At 33.8% G+C, this 15489-nt stretch overlaps 2 protein-coding genes across 3 annotated transcripts in view; one reads left to right on the top strand and one right to left on the bottom strand.

Moving 5' to 3' along the window:
- Window positions 2929-7686, top strand: LOC105178656 (protein disulfide isomerase-like 2-3). The gene is made up of 9 exons (XM_011102168.2): window positions 2929-3201; window positions 3799-3957; window positions 4588-4701; window positions 5196-5353; window positions 5692-5791; window positions 6328-6504; window positions 6610-6755; window positions 7083-7229; window positions 7331-7686. Exons 1-9 carry the CDS (start codon window positions 3061-3063, stop codon window positions 7503-7505), a joined length of 1317 nt encoding a protein of 438 aa, XP_011100470.1. The 5' UTR covers window positions 2929-3060; the 3' UTR covers window positions 7506-7686.
- The window catches only part of LOC105178655 (centromere/kinetochore protein zw10 homolog), a 12562-nt gene continuing 8701 nt past the window's right edge, over window positions 11629-15489 (bottom strand). For both annotated transcript variants that reach the window (XM_011102165.2, XM_011102167.2), the window contains 8 exons: window positions 14561-14653; window positions 14271-14366; window positions 13200-13328; window positions 13015-13092; window positions 12745-12903; window positions 12503-12647; window positions 12330-12412; window positions 11629-12092 (listed from right to left, as the gene is read on the bottom strand). In XM_011102165.2, the coding sequence (XP_011100467.1) occupies window positions 12006-12092; window positions 12330-12412; window positions 12503-12647; window positions 12745-12903; window positions 13015-13092; window positions 13200-13328; window positions 14271-14366; window positions 14561-14653 (870 nt within the window). In that variant the 3' untranslated portion in view covers window positions 11629-12005. The remainder of the gene's footprint in view (window positions 12093-12329; window positions 12413-12502; window positions 12648-12744; window positions 12904-13014; window positions 13093-13199; window positions 13329-14270; window positions 14367-14560; window positions 14654-15489) is intronic.

Below are 15489 nucleotides of genomic sequence, written 5' to 3'. Positions count from 1 at the left end.
AAGAGTCTCCATTGTCTTCTCAAGGCTTCGTTGCCCCGGACGAGCAGCAGGTCTGAATGTCAGCAGCGAGCGGCCGAAAGAGGGGCCAAGTATTTGGTCTCGGCTCCAAGGTCTACCACTCGATTGCTGGATAATCACAGGTGACCCATTCGACTGCTCCCTCGCCCTCGCCACCACATCCGCAGCGCCCCAACATAGATGATCGAGTGTTGGCACTCGATCGGCTGCTGGGGATAATATAGATCAGAATTTTTTCTTTGTATTTTGTAATAATATTTTTATTTTTGTAATTAAATTATTGTTATATTATGTTTTTTTATATAAATTCATTTAGTTAATTTTACAAAAATATTAAAATATATTAAACAAAATAAACATTGACATATATTAAATAAAATAAATATTAAAATATATTAAATAAAATCAAATAATATAAATATTATATACAGTAAAAGATAATAATTTTTGTAACTACATTTGTAACGGTTTTTCTAATACACCAATAACAGATAAGATCGTCAAGTCGTTACAAATAATGTGCCAAAAATAGTTACTAATTTCAGAATAGACCGTTACAAAAGCAGTTACAAATACAGTAGGAAAAACAGATACAATATATTCGAAAAAGTTACAAAGAGTATTATAAAAATTGTTCCAAATATCTGGCAAAATCATACCTAAATATGTTACAAAGACCGTTACAATAACAATTAAATTAAATTCAACTCAGTCGTTACAAAAATTGTTTCAAATTTTTTTTTTACTCACTAGGTTTGTAACGATACAAGCAGCCGTCACAAAGATCGTTACAAATTGTAACGGCTTTTTGAAAAGCTATTACAAATAGTATGTAACGCTTCGTTTAGCCGCAGTAGGCCTTTTCTGTTACAACAGCCGTTACAAATTAATTTAAAAACCGTTAGAAAAAAAAAAAAAGAGCTATTTATGAGAGGAAGAAAAAGGATCAAGCCTTTTTCACCAATTTTCATTTGCTGTTACATTTTTCCTCCAAATGTGCACCGGAAGAAACCTCAACTGTAAACTATTTAATGGCTGCCCGTCGTGTGTCTTCAAATTGGGGGAGGCACATAAGGATGCAATGTGTGAATTATCCACAGTAAAGGACCAAAATTTAAAATAGATCCACTTATAGGACCATAAATATAATTTATTCACTATTTTGATAAGAAATATTTTTTAGTTTTTATTTATCTATATATAGATTTTTCTCATTAATGGTTTATTATATGTGTATTCAATAAAATATATAGTTCGTATGTTTTTTTTATTAGATTTTGAGTTTTTATGATTAAAATAATTTGATAACCATTATAACGTGATAATATTTTTCCATCGGTCTTCAACGGATTGTCAAGGTAGCTAAAATTAATTGAATAATTATTTATTCAATTTAGGCAAAATTGGTCTTGTATATAAAAAAAGGGTTGGCAAAATTAATGTTGTAAGGATCGAACATGCAATTTTAGTCCTAACCGAAAATTAGTAGGACAAATTGGGAATTAGGGTCTTTTCTACCAAGTGGACTCGACTAAACACGTGGCATCCTACGTGAATCTGGGTCGGCCAAATGGGCGAGAAACCAGGCACATTTAAATCTCAATTTGTCCAACTAATTTTTGGTCATTTTTTGTCGGAAGTAATAAAATTGCCACTAAATTAAAATTTATATGACTAAAATTACCAATTCGATACTTACAGGGCCAGTTTTGTCGCTCTCCTTATATGCAAGACCAATTTTGTAATTTTGCCTTCATTCTGAATTGTCAGGACCATAATATATAACTAGCAACTAAAGCATGCTCAATGAATGTTCATAACTTCAAATTTTATTATATTATTTCATTCAACTGAAAGGAAGAAGGACGAAATAAATAACTAGTAAATTAAAAAAAAAAATATATCTTTAGGAGAATATGAGTGTCGATTTTTCTCAGCAATTTATTCATGTTCACGACACAAAAATGCATGCACCAAGACCTAATGAAATCTCGTGTAAAAAATCCTATGTTAACTGAGGAATATGTGGTGGTTCGGGTCGTGGTCTTCAACAACTCAGAGAAAAATGTAAAAACGATTTGGATGATTATTGCGATCTGCATTAGTTAGAGTTCCCCTACATACACAAGTCATTCTAAGGTGGCCCTCAGTTAAAGCCCTTCAAAACCTAAGTTAGTTTAGAGCTTGAAGTTATAGGGGTCACACAACGCGATCTCGCTACAGAATGTAATCATGTAATAATGAATGCATACTTGTGAAATGGACCATCTATGTATTTATAGGCATTTATGTGTCAGAATCTCAGAATCTATACGAGTAATGTGTCAATGAGGTAATTGTTGAATGAGTGTCAAATCAGTAATTATCCAGTTGGTTGTTGGGCCAGGCGGGTTTTGTGCGACCCAACTCATTAAAAAACACGCAAATATTTTAAGTGTTTAGGCATTTTCTTGAAAGGCTCTTCCCGTTGATAAGTAAGAAGGAACATTGTATTTTTGTCGTATATCATAAGACTAATATATTTTTCAACCTATTAATTATGAAATTTGTATTAATAATCCCATAAGTTAAATAAATTTTGTCTTTTAGTCTTTTCGTTTAACAGCTAAGTACAATGTTGTCAACTCTTCAACATATGTCTTTTCGGCTAAAATAGTAATCGAATTTGATGAAAGGATTAGAAGTACACTTTTTTTATAGCTTATAAGATCATTAATGAGAATCCCGTCGCTGACTCACAGATTGAAAAGCAAATTATTCTGACATAGGACTAATTCTGGAAATTTCCAGAAGTTTACTGCAAAGACTGATTTCAGCAAGATGACGTGTAAAACTATGATTGGCTGAACTCACGTAGCACCAACACAGCAGAAATCCATTGAATTGAAGCTTTTGTTTTTTTAATCTCCATGTATTTTCTTCTCTGATGGAAGTAAATTCTACACAACAAAAAAAACCCACACATAGGAATAGGAAGAGATCAACGAATCCAAAAGCCTGATAGTTCTTTTTTATTCTTTTTCATTGTGGAGATAGAAACAAATGCATAAATCTTCATTGTTCCCACTCTTATTTTTGTTGCTGATAATTTTGGAGCACGGTGGAAATTTACGTGGTGTTTTTGCATTATACGGGCCGTCGTCCCCCGTTGTGCAGTTAAATCCTAACAATTTCAAGTCCAAGGTAAATTATTTTCAGTTGGGCATTGTGGGTTTGTGTCTGTGATTACAATCTCCGGTGATCTCAGTTTCTTGGGGAAGTTTCCGTGTTCATGTAATTAGTTGAGGTTCAAAATTTTCAGTTCCATTTGATTTCTTTCGGATTGGAAATGAGGTTATGAACTGATCAGTGCGTGGGTTTTGCATATTTTGTTGTTCTGGGTTGATGTGAGCTTATATCAGAATAACGCAGTAATTTGAAGTGTCGGAAGTAATTTTTGGAGCTCAAATACCATGACTATTCTAAATATAGTTATATCTGATTACTGCTTTGATTAGATATACATTTCAAGTTTTGCTTCAGGAACAAGGAGTGAGCTTGTCTTGGTTTTGAAATTTTGTGATGAGTGCTAGTATTGGCAATCATTCATATCACATTAAAGGACTCGGAAATGCCATTTTTAATAAGTGGATTTGAAGTGCGTAATTCTGGAGAAACGATGTTATCATCTTTCTGCAGATGTATGATCACCGAATTCAGGTCCTATTGTTATATATTGTGCAGAGTCTCAGTTGATGGCCTTGTGTTCTGAAACTCTGTTATGTTTGTGAATATATCTAGGTTCTAAATTCAAATGGCGTAGTTTTAGTTGAGTTCTTCGCGCCATGGTGTGGTCATTGTCAAGCATTGACACCCACGTGGGAGAAGGTGGCTAATGTCTTGAAAGGTGTAGCAACCGTGGCGGCACTTGATGCCGATGCTCATAAGTCACTTGCACAGGTGTGTTCTTACTGAATATTTTTGTCTGTCTACTACATATTATTGGCAATTTGGCATATCAACAGAAGTAAGCTCACGAGGAACTGCCTTTCATATATGGTTATTATTCCTGATCTAATTCTATTGAAACAATTTGGTCTGCTATAGATAATTCATCACAAACAAGTGTAGGATATTGTTTTCTCCGTGTCACAGATAGTTAATTAACAAATTTAACAATCGGAGAAGAGAAAGATTTATGGGTAGGAGTATGTGATGGTGATTGTTTTAGTACCACGTGGACTATGGCAGATGTCATGTTTATGTAACTATGTTGCAAGGGATGCATATTGTCCTCCTAGATATGGAAGGACACACTTCCATCCGTCCTGTGAATTTTTTCTGACTCCATATTTCTGGTGAAGCTAAACATTCAGTTATTTGTTTGACTCAATTGCTATATAAGATTAAGTTCATTTCGAGTTTGGATCTTACATGAGACATGTTTTCCCCATAACATGTGTGCGTTTTGATGCCCTGAATTGATGGTCTTTTATTCAGCCAAAAGGACATTTTTTTTTGCTACATATATGTGTGTGTGTCTCTCTCTCTATATATATAGCATCTGATTTTCATCCTTGTCCTGGGCAGGAATATGGAATTAGAGGCTTTCCTACCATTAAGGTCTTTGCACCAGGGAAAACCCCTCTAGATTATCAAGGTGCTAGGGATGTCAAGCCCATTGCTGACTTTGCATATCAACAGGTCAAAATGTTATCCTCTAACCTATTTATGATCGTGTTATAGATTTATATGTATTTCATGTATTCCTTTTTATGGTTTTACTGGATGCTTGATGATTGTTGTATTTGTCAGCTAGGAAGATAAAATAATCTGCAATAAATAGCATTCTTTCTTCTGTCTTCCCCAAGCTAGTTCAACTCTGACTGCAAGATATCGATATTATTTTCAGGAGGCAGGGGGTCAGTACATTGTTATTAATCACATCTTTAAAACATTTAAAGGAGAAAAAGAAAAAAGAAAAGAAAAGATGCAATCAGATTTCGCGCCTGCTTTTATTCATTTTTGCACTTCTAATTATGGTGGGTCCATCAAGTCAAAAAAATTTGACATACTGTGGAATTGTATCCAGCTTCTGAATCATCAACCTTACCCTGTTTCTGATTTGCTAGTGAGTAGGCATTGTGAATCAGATAATAAAAGAGTCTAGAAGTATTATTTTTTTCTTTTCCATACAGATCAAAGCGCTCCTGAAGGAACGTCTAAATGGGAAATCAGCAGAAGGATCGAGTCAGAAGTCAGAGCCCAGTGCATCAATTGAACTGAACTCACGTAATTTTGATGAATTGGTAATCAAAAGTAAGGAACTCTGGATTGTGGAGTTCTTTGCTCCTTGGTGAGTGGGCTGCTTCATAAGTTTGTTTGCTTCTCCAAGATGTTTATGTTATACGACTCCGGTTACTTTTTATGATAATGGTCTGAATCAATGCTTTAATCAAAATCAGCATAATGAATGTTGCAAATCTAATTATTGACTTAAGAAAATTGTTGAAGCTAACAAATTAGTTACAAACCCCGAGGATATTTGCTGATTGTTATTTTACCAATTATTATTAGTAGTGTCGAAATAGATTATCCTTGCTCTCTCCATCATGGTTTTATTTAAATATATATTTGTTACTATCACCATGATATTTTGAATGTTTTTTAAATTACCATTCTGCCACTTTGAAGGTGTGGGCATTGTAAGAAGCTTGCTCCTGAGTGGAAGAAGGCTGCAAATAATCTCAAGGGCCAGGTGAAGTTGGGTCATGTAGATTGTGATGCAGAAAAAGTAAGTGAGCATAAATCAGTTGTGATACTTGTTAGGACCTGTATTCTTTTCATTCTACATATTTAGCTTGAGATTTTCGCAGGGGAAGATATTGATTCACTCTCTTATTGTGCATGAATATAACCTAGGTCTAATTTTTCTCAATTAATAAATTTATATTTAGTACACAAACTACATCATTGCGCCAATGAAAATGGAAAATGCAGACATTCTTCAGGAGTATATGCTTTCACTAAATGGTCGAGAAGAAAGTTTTTTTCAGAGATTTTATGGATGTTCATCACATGTAATTTTAGTATTCTTATTACTGATAAGTTTTTAACAAACCATAGTGTACAACAACTTGAGGACTCCCGTGTCTAATTCTGCACTCTGCATAACTATTATATACCCACCTCCCAATTTGTCTGCATATATTGACAACATGCTGATACAGTCCAGTTAATTCTGATCGAGGATGATCCTAAGCTCGTACTTCTTGTTTCTTGGCATGGTTGAGGATTGTGTGCCACTTTCCTAACCAATCAGATTACCAGTCTTTGATGAGCAGGTTCAACGTGCAAGGCTTTCCCACGATCTTGGTGTTTGGTGCCAACAAAGAGAGTCCATTCCCATATGAAGGTGCAAGATCAGCATCAGCAATTGAATCATTTGCTTTGGAGCAGCTGGAAACAAATGCTGCCCCTCCTGAAGTGACTGAGTTGACAAGCCCGGTTAGATTTCCCCTCCATTCCTCTCTCTCTCTCTCTCTCTCTCTCTCTCTCTCATATCTGTTTAACTTTCATTTGTTGTGAATTCTAACAATGCGGCTCCTATAGGATGTTATGGACGAGAGATGTGGTTCGGCTGCCATCTGCTTTATTGCCTTCCTCCCCGACATTTTGGACTCCAAGGCTGAGGGTAGAAATAAGTACCTCAAGCTTTTGTTATCGGTTGCGGAGAAGTTCAGGAAGAGCCCTTACAGGCAAGAAATGGGACTTAATCTCATTAAGGGATAGTAAAACTAACATTGCCTTAAGGTTTGGACATATTGCAAAAAAATCCCTCATCAGAATATTATACTCCCCCCACAACACCTGTTTTATATTACGGATTCTCCCTCCGCTATCTGATCTTCATGTGGGAATTTGTGATATAAAACATAACTAGAAAGAATACAGCATAATTTTCAAAATTGTGGGATTCCTCTATAATATGCCAAAACTTCAGTAATATTGATGTAATTTCCTTTACATTAACATCCGAAAATCTCTGGCAAATGTGACTAAACGAGCTTTGATATAAGCGGCAGTTACCTCTGGGTTGCGGCGGGTAAGCAGCCCGATCTCGAAAAGCATGTCGGAGTTGGAGGCTACGGATATCCGGCTTTGGTTGCTCTAAACCTGAAGAAGAAAGCTTATGCCCCACTTAAGAGCGCATTTGAGCGCGACCACATCATGTAAGCACTTCATATAATTTCCTTTTCATTCTTGTTTACGTTCACGGTTCTTCTTCCTCAAAGCAGCTGGCAAAACGACAACTATTCGTCTGTTTTCTCAGAGAATTCGTGAAAGCAGCTGGACGGGGTGGAAAAGGCAATTTGCCTCTGGAAGGCAGCCCGGAGATTCTGAAGACCGAACCATGGGACGGTAAAGATGGACAAATCATTGAAGAAGACGAATTCTCCCTCAGCGAACTTATGGGGGACGACAATGGTAGCAAGGATGAGTTATAGCTAGCAACTTCTCACCTGAGAGAACATGAAAATTGAGTTGTAATCAGTCTTGATGCTACTGAGTTATGTGTTACTGGTGCTTGACTGTAAGACATTCCATTGAGGTATGTGGCTGCTTTAATTGTGTGTACTTGGCCTGAAATAACTTCAATGGTTCAGACCTGCTTGTTCTTTTGCAAGATATACAATATAACAAAGCAGGTGGTGTGTACAACTTTATAAGCACAACTGACAAATAGTGAAAAGATATGAATGTCCTGATGGAGCTCTGCATAAAAACAAAATGAAATACTATTAAATTTGAAAAGAAAAAAAGATATGTTTGGTACGAGAAAAATAAATTCAAAAGAAAAAACTAATTTTTATAATTTTATTGATAAATTTACCCTTTCCCTTTGTTTTATATTAGAAAATAAACAAGTTAGAATTATACTAAAATAACTTTAATATAAAAAAAATTTGAAAATCTTATTAGTCACAATATTCATCAAACAAGAACAAAAATAGTTTTTATTAATAAAAATATTCATATTGTACAATTATTAAAAATTATTCAATTTAAATAAAATAAGAATTATCATCAGTGATTGACAACGTAGTAGTTTCTTTTATGATTTGATTTTCTTCTCTAAAAAATTATGTCTCGGCATTATCAGTCGGAAGGAAAAAAAATTGAAGAAAAATTATATATATGAGTAATAAAAATAAAATGTACCTTTTTGCCTTCTTCACCTTATACGTTCACTTTTTCGCTCAATTTTGACCATAAATGAAATTGGACTCAAAGGGATTTCACATACATTTAGTTTTACTTCCCCTCTAACTACTCTCTCTAACCGAACACTATACTTTTTTTTATACATCCATTTTTACTCTCACTTTTCACCCCAATCAGACAAATTCTATAATAATAAGTGAATATTTTGAATAAAAACAAACAATGAATATATGCTTCAAGATAAAAATAAATTATGGAAACAATTACCTAAATGAAAAATAAAAAATTATATCATTTCATTAAGTGGTAAAATAAAATTATGAAAACTACCATATATCAAATATGTGCTTTAAGAATAAATAAATAAAAGTTATAAATAATTTAAAGTTTTCAACCAAATGACTATTTAGTAAATAAGTGAAAATTAAAATAATTAAAATTCTCGCTTTTGTCAATAATATATATATATATATATATATATTGAAAATATTGTAAATTACTTTTATACTGTTTTTACAGACCCGTTATTTATAATGTTACGAACTTCATATCTTTTGAGTAATTTTGAATTTTGAATGACAATAATAAATGAGTTTTGATAAAAGTGACTTATCATTAATAAAAATTTTAAAATTAGGAAAATTTCTTAATTGATAATCATGAAGTGATTTTCCCTAAGATGATTAGATTTTTTCGAATAAACACTGATAATTATAAAATATTGTCAACAAAAATTTATATTTTTTATATGTACTGATATATATTTTTTTCTTATTATCTATGTCAATTTATATGCATAATATTCAGATATTATAGTTTATTATGTATCAAATATTAAGTAATCATATCACTTATGATATCTTATATGAAATATTATATATCAAATATTATGGTTATATTATATTAAACTATAAGTAATAATAAATCGGATAATATTTCGTGTTATTTGATATACGAACAATAATTGATATTTCGAATCAAACGAATTTTGATATATTGGATAAACATGTTCTGTATATTTAAAAATAATAGATAAACAAACAATATCAGTTCGATTTTTTTCGGACAAGTACTAATAGTTTCTTCGCTTTTTATCTAAAAATTTATTAAATTTCATTTCGCAGAATAAAGCTTATTAAAGCTGTCCACATCTATGAATGTATGGCATTTAGGCGGCTAACTTCAATAATTTTCTTTTTATTATATATAGATGACTTATATAAATATATACTACTTCTGTTATATGTAATAATGTAATATAATTAAAAGAAATACTTAGTAAATACACACACATATATATATATAATTAGTTGAATATTTGGGCTCATAAAAATATGAGTTGAAATGTATTGTGAGTGTGCAATCGAGCTACATTGAAGACTTCTTGACCAAAATAAATTTGTAAAGAAGATTTTGGGCATCTCCTATTTTTTTTACTTACAATTTAGAAACAATATCCCACGTATAAAGCGAAGTCGGAACTCATGACCTCTAACGACATGAGGCCTCATCTTCGTCAACTAAGCTAGGCCTGATTGACGGGTATGTCCTAATTATAAGATAAATTATGCTTTGTTCCTATTTATTTCATTTTTGTTATTATTTACCATTTTGTACCGCTTAGGTTTAATTGAAGTTGCGACTCGCTCCTCACTGGACCCACCCCACGCGAACAGGTCTAACTAGGAAAACCTTGTTAAATATTTTTTTTTCATTTAATTAACAGTTTTTTTATTAAAAAAAAGATTATTAGTTAGAGATATTTAATAAGATATTATTATATTCAAAATCTAATTTATTTTTATTGGCAAAAAATCTTCACTGCCTGAATAGGAAAAATTATGTGATTTATTTTTTTTTTATTAATTTTTCCATTCTTTTTCGTAGATATGATACTTGCTCTTGGCAATAATTATGATATTTTTAGTGCTTTTCCAGGGAAAGAAGAATCGTGCAAGAAAAAACTCGTGTGAGAAAAAATAAAGAAATCCAATAGAAGCGCATCCAAGATAACTCGTAACCTCGGATTGTTAGAAATCTGATTGACAGAAATGCATCAAGTCTACCTGTGACCACAAGTTACCAGGCATGCAGAATGACAAGAATTAGGAAGATCCCAACTTATTTGATGCTGCAAAATCATGTTTGAACTACTAAATTATATTGAAATGAATTCTAACTATGGTAGGAAAAGAATTGAAAAGATAAAAAAGAGAATTTGATTTTATAAGGAGTCTTTTTCCTTTTCTACCATAATTAAAGACTAATATAACAGAGGAAAGTCCAAAAAAAGCAAGGATTGGCTAATTTTCTACAAAAAAATACACGTTCCGAAAGGGAGAGCAAGGAAACACGTGGAGAAGTCAATCCGGCATCGGATGACAGGTCCATTAATTTTTTAAATTTTTTCTTTGTTTTAGATTTAGTAGCTATGAACTAATTTATCTTTTATTAGAGCTTTTAGAAATTCTAATTGAGACAGTATTTTGAATACTTTTTCAGATTAATTTACAACTTTATTTTCGTATGTTCATGAATTATTGTGCTTGTTATTGTAACGTGAGAGCTTGAACATCTCTTCAATTAAAGTAATTAATTTGATGAACTGAAAGGAGATTTTGCATAGTGGACAGAGCAATTCATTGTTTGAATTAAACAGTATGTCAGCATACATAGGCATAATAGTTCCATAGATTTTTCCACAGATCCTAAATGCATTATTATCACAAGTCTTAGAAAGGAGGAATCCACTAATTCCTAGTATAATTTAAAAGAGTATATCAAATTAACTCAGAAAAAACCTTAGCTTGTAAATATTTGCTTGTTAAATTGATCCGTTAATGTTACACTAATTGAATTAATTAGACATACCTATAACTTTAGCATCTCATTCATTCTTGAATCTTCTCCAACTTGTTTGTTTGTTGTACTCTTTTTAGTAATTTCTCTCATGAGCAATAGTATATCGCTCGATTTTCGACCATCCAAATAATTAAAGATTAATCATAGTTTTAGTAATTATTTCATTAAATTTCTCATGGGATTGATACTTTATAAGGATTAAACTAGTAGGGTTTGGGAATGGGCAGGAGAAAGAAGTAGGGCAGCCTTTTAGATGGTGACAAGACCGTGGTGAGCCAGTAGAGTAAGTGTAGGGCAGCGGTGAAGGGCGGAAGAAGAGGTATGGCAACGGCATTAAGGGAAGAAGAAGGCGGACGCGGCTGTTGCAAAAGCACATGAAGGAGGAAGCAAAGAGGGGTGGTGCGTGTATGCGTAGAGGAAAGTGGAAATGGATTGTATGAGAGTTGTAAAGGATCTTAATTGCCAAAATGTCACACAGTTCAAATGGAAAGGAACTGATTCAAACTTCAAACAATTTAACCAACAGTAAGCAAGGAAGATAAAGATGGATGAGTCAGCTCACTAAGCAAGTAAATAGAGTCTGGCAACAGATTCAGGCCTCTTTTACCAGAACATTTTTCCAATGCTGTATATACTTCAATCTATTGTTCCTTAAGGAGACACTCTACAAAAGAAGGCATAATCTATACTATCTGCAACTAACATGCTCAAAAATATAATCTATCAATCATTTACTAAACCACCTACTTTGTATTAAAGTCAAAAAGGAAAAAAACGAGGGAGTAACAGTATAAGTTTGTACCCACCAAACGAAATGCTGAATAAGCCTCTGCTATGTCGCAGTTCCTATGCACAATGTGGTCAACAGACCTCTCCAATCTTCTAAACCACAATCCTTTCCCTTTTGTTTTTATTTCCTTTCATCTGAAGTTCGTGTTTTCTATTCTAAATAAGCATTCTTTTCTCAAAGGTGAATCTGTAAAGATGGCTCTAATAAAATCTTCCACCTGCAAATGAGAAGAGCTAGTGATTAATTATTGTATTGTGTCAAACAATTCTTCTACAGAAACGGAAATCTGAGAATATGACCTCTTTGCCAAACTTGTTTAAAACATTTAAGACATGAATTGTCGCCTATTCATGATTTCTTGTTCTGGTTAACATCTTCTCTCTATCCCTTGCGCTTATTTATTCTTGATGGGTTGCCTAAATTTCAAGATAAGTGCTGTAAAGAATTTTCGTACCTCTGATGACGTAAAATTGCATTCAGCAAGTTCACCACTCTCCCAGGAAGCAGTAATCGATTTCAAAGGCATGTCCAAAAGTTCTAAGGAATAGGCAGAGAAGACGTAATAAGGTTGTTAAAATGTAGACTATGAACTGTTCAAGGAGGAACTGTAGTATGACAGAATGATACCTGCCAATTTTCTCAACTTCCAAATGGACAGTATAAAATCATCCCTTTCCTTTTGAGACTCTTGTGACTTTGTCATTCTAACAGCCAATAGAGGCTCCAGTAAAGATGACAGATGCTCAAACAGTAGATGGATCAATCTTTGAAGCTGCATTTCAGTAGGGGTAGGGAAGAAGCTTCAACTTAACAGTTACATAGTTACATTTGTTGACTCAAATTTTTCCATGCATATTGATGCACTTCACCTGCAATGTTTCTTCTGCAGCCATATCATCTAAAAGAAGTATTTCTTTCGTAATTCTCGAAAAGACAGCCTCTAGAATCATTGCCATACTCTTCTCATAGACTGAAGGAAGCAACAGAGGCTCCCAGATGATATGTACTTTCTCAATTATGAAAGCAACCTGACACAATCCAAAGCAACCTCTCAATAAAGTAACTCAAACAGCTACTGAAGAGAGAAATTGATCACGGGGGTGATGGGGAATAGAAACTCCCTCATTTCTTGATCATACCTGGTCAATACAAAACTTGGAAGACTCAAATTGTTTAATCTGGTGGGTATTCTGAAATCCATTGGCTCCATCAATAGCCTAGTAAAATTGCAGCTTAATCAGATAAAGAAATTTGGCTTGGCACAGATGCACAAAGAAGATACCACATAAAACCCATGAAAATTTTTGTGTCTTCACAAAAGTACCTGTTTCAAATTATAAAGAACAAGCTGAATTTGTTGCTGCAAAACTTCTTCAGCCATGAGCTGAAATCTTGGAGCCAAATCAATAAATACAGCAATTTCTTTCACGGAACTAGGGAAGTATGGGCGATACTGAACATTAGAGTAATCAGATGTGTTACGATTGTAGAACAAATTCATATGCTTCTAACTAGTAATAACAAGAATCATGATGCTATTTCCTTCTCCACTCAATTTATATCATCTTCAGCATATAACTGCTAATTGACCAACAGAAAGTGGATATGGCTAAGCTTGGAGCTTAATTCATAACCTCCAGCTACAAAAAAGGTTCCAGCGGGGCTCCAAACAACACAATTTACCGTAGGAATATAAGCCCCTCATATCTCCGATACACGCAACAAGACATGCTGAAAGAGAAAAGGCTGCTGCAATGTCATGCTTAAAAGAACCCCGAAGGTATGTGATGTAAATTTTATAACGCATTACAACATCGGTACCTTTTACTGTTTCTCTCTTACAAATCCTTCTTAGCTGTTAGTTATATTAAGCAAACTAAATGAAGATGTCAATCTTCTTGCATTAATGGGAAAAGGGTTAATGGTGAAGTGCATTGATCCGTTAATTGCCTGAATTATCAAGGCTGTAATGTGTCTGACCTATCACCATCACAGTTAAAAATATGGACTCCTAATAAGTAATTTTGGAAGAATATGAAGAGGTAAATTTTGATGGGTGAACATCAACTTGGGCAGTAAAAGAGACGCAATGAGAAAACTTATTTCAGAAGACTGAGAAAATTATGAACTATCCCTCAAAAACTAGACACAATGTTGCTTCTGGAATCAAACTGCCAAGGAAATTCCTTCAATCAAACAGCATCAGCAATTTGTCTGAATAAAAACGGAAAAGCTTTTCTATGAATGATTCTGGTGCACTATAGCAGGAGATCATGTGATCCAAATAATACATATCTAAAGAAGAATAAAAAATCAAACTCAAATTGCAAACATCCATCATTCTGAAACTGTTGAAGCAACAAATACAAGAGGCATAAAATGCATTCATGCATACCTCAAATGCAAGCCCAAGAACCTCCTGAGATAGGTAAAGACAGTCATTGTGAATAAGAACAGCAGCCTGATTTATGGAATCCAGCTGCCTTTGAAGCTTCAAAAATTCAAGGAAGCATGCCACAGAATTATCAAATACTCAGCGAACTTTGTAAAAGATAATCACATGCAGAAACAACTCTAGAATACTCAAAGGATGAACTGAATGAATTAACTAAATCTAGCAAATTAGCAGCACAAGATAAAAGTTAAAGTTGATAACCAACTTTTCTGAATGCCTTCTTCACTAACCTTCACCGGTATGATAGCTTCATAAAGAAGTAGAACATTTCTAGCAGTGTGATAGAATTCCAACCCCACTTTTGGAGGTAACACGCAGACATCCTGCATGAACCACTCCAATCAGAATCATATTTTCAGAAAGTGTGAGCAAAGATACACAAATAAAAAGAGGCGTGTTCACACAACAGATGCACAAAATATGCACATATATACATATCTATTCATACATAGATAGATAGAGAGAGAAAGAGGGGTCGGGTGAAAATAGGGGGGAACGAAAAGCAGTCTCAAAACATTATGAATGAAGGCTTGCAAAATAACAACTTTTTTCAACCATTTTGATTATACAAATATGTACACTAGAGGCCACAAAACAGTAACCTGAATTTGTTGAGCCTCCACATGCATAAGCTCACTATTTAATGACAATTGGCTCCTCATTTTGACATCATTGTAGCAAGGTAATGGACTAATGTTCCTGCTGTCATGCACATCACATGATAAACTAAATACCATTGTGTTGGCCTTAATCAGGCTGTTATAGGTAAGAGTGGTACAGAGATTACACACAAAATGAACATCCAAGTTAAACATTTTAAATTCCCTTCTGTGCTGACCTGTATAAGTTTCCAAGTATCTTTACCTGGATGTCAAGGTGTTCAATTATTCAGAGCACACAACTCTGTAATCCATAACCAGCAGAAGCTAAATTTATTGCTCCAAGAAAATTTTATTGATATAAGTAGTGATAAGCCAGCAATGATCTCTGTCCATTTCATAAAATAATTAGAAGCTATCAACAGTTCAATTGTGATACCTCCCCCAAAACACAGTAGTGACCAACATCACCAACTCAAAAAAGAAATAAAATCAAACGGATGCACAGATCTTGCTCCCCCATTACTTCCTCCACTGTCAACCAAACATCACAATGGGCA

Source organism: Sesamum indicum, linkage group LG16 (assembly GCF_000512975.1).
Source record: "Sesamum indicum cultivar Zhongzhi No. 13 linkage group LG16, S_indicum_v1.0, whole genome shotgun sequence".
NCBI lineage: Eukaryota > Viridiplantae > Streptophyta > Magnoliopsida > Lamiales > Pedaliaceae > Sesamum > Sesamum indicum.
The sequence above is the reverse complement of the archived record's forward strand: the minus strand, read 5'-3'. Positions and strand labels throughout refer to the sequence as shown.

Excerpts from the sequence above, each read along its gene's own strand:
- LOC105178656 (XM_011102168.2), top strand. The coding sequence starts at position 3,061 with ATGCATAAATCTTCATTGTTCCCACTCTTATTTTTGTTGCTGATAATT. Across the intron at positions 4,702-5,195 it reads CTGACTTTGCATATCAACAG|ATCAAAGCGCTCCTGAAGGA; the intron begins GTCAAAATGTTA and ends TTTTCCATACAG. Across the intron at positions 5,792-6,327 it reads TAGATTGTGATGCAGAAAAA|TCTTTGATGAGCAGGTTCAA; the intron begins GTAAGTGAGCAT and ends TCAGATTACCAG.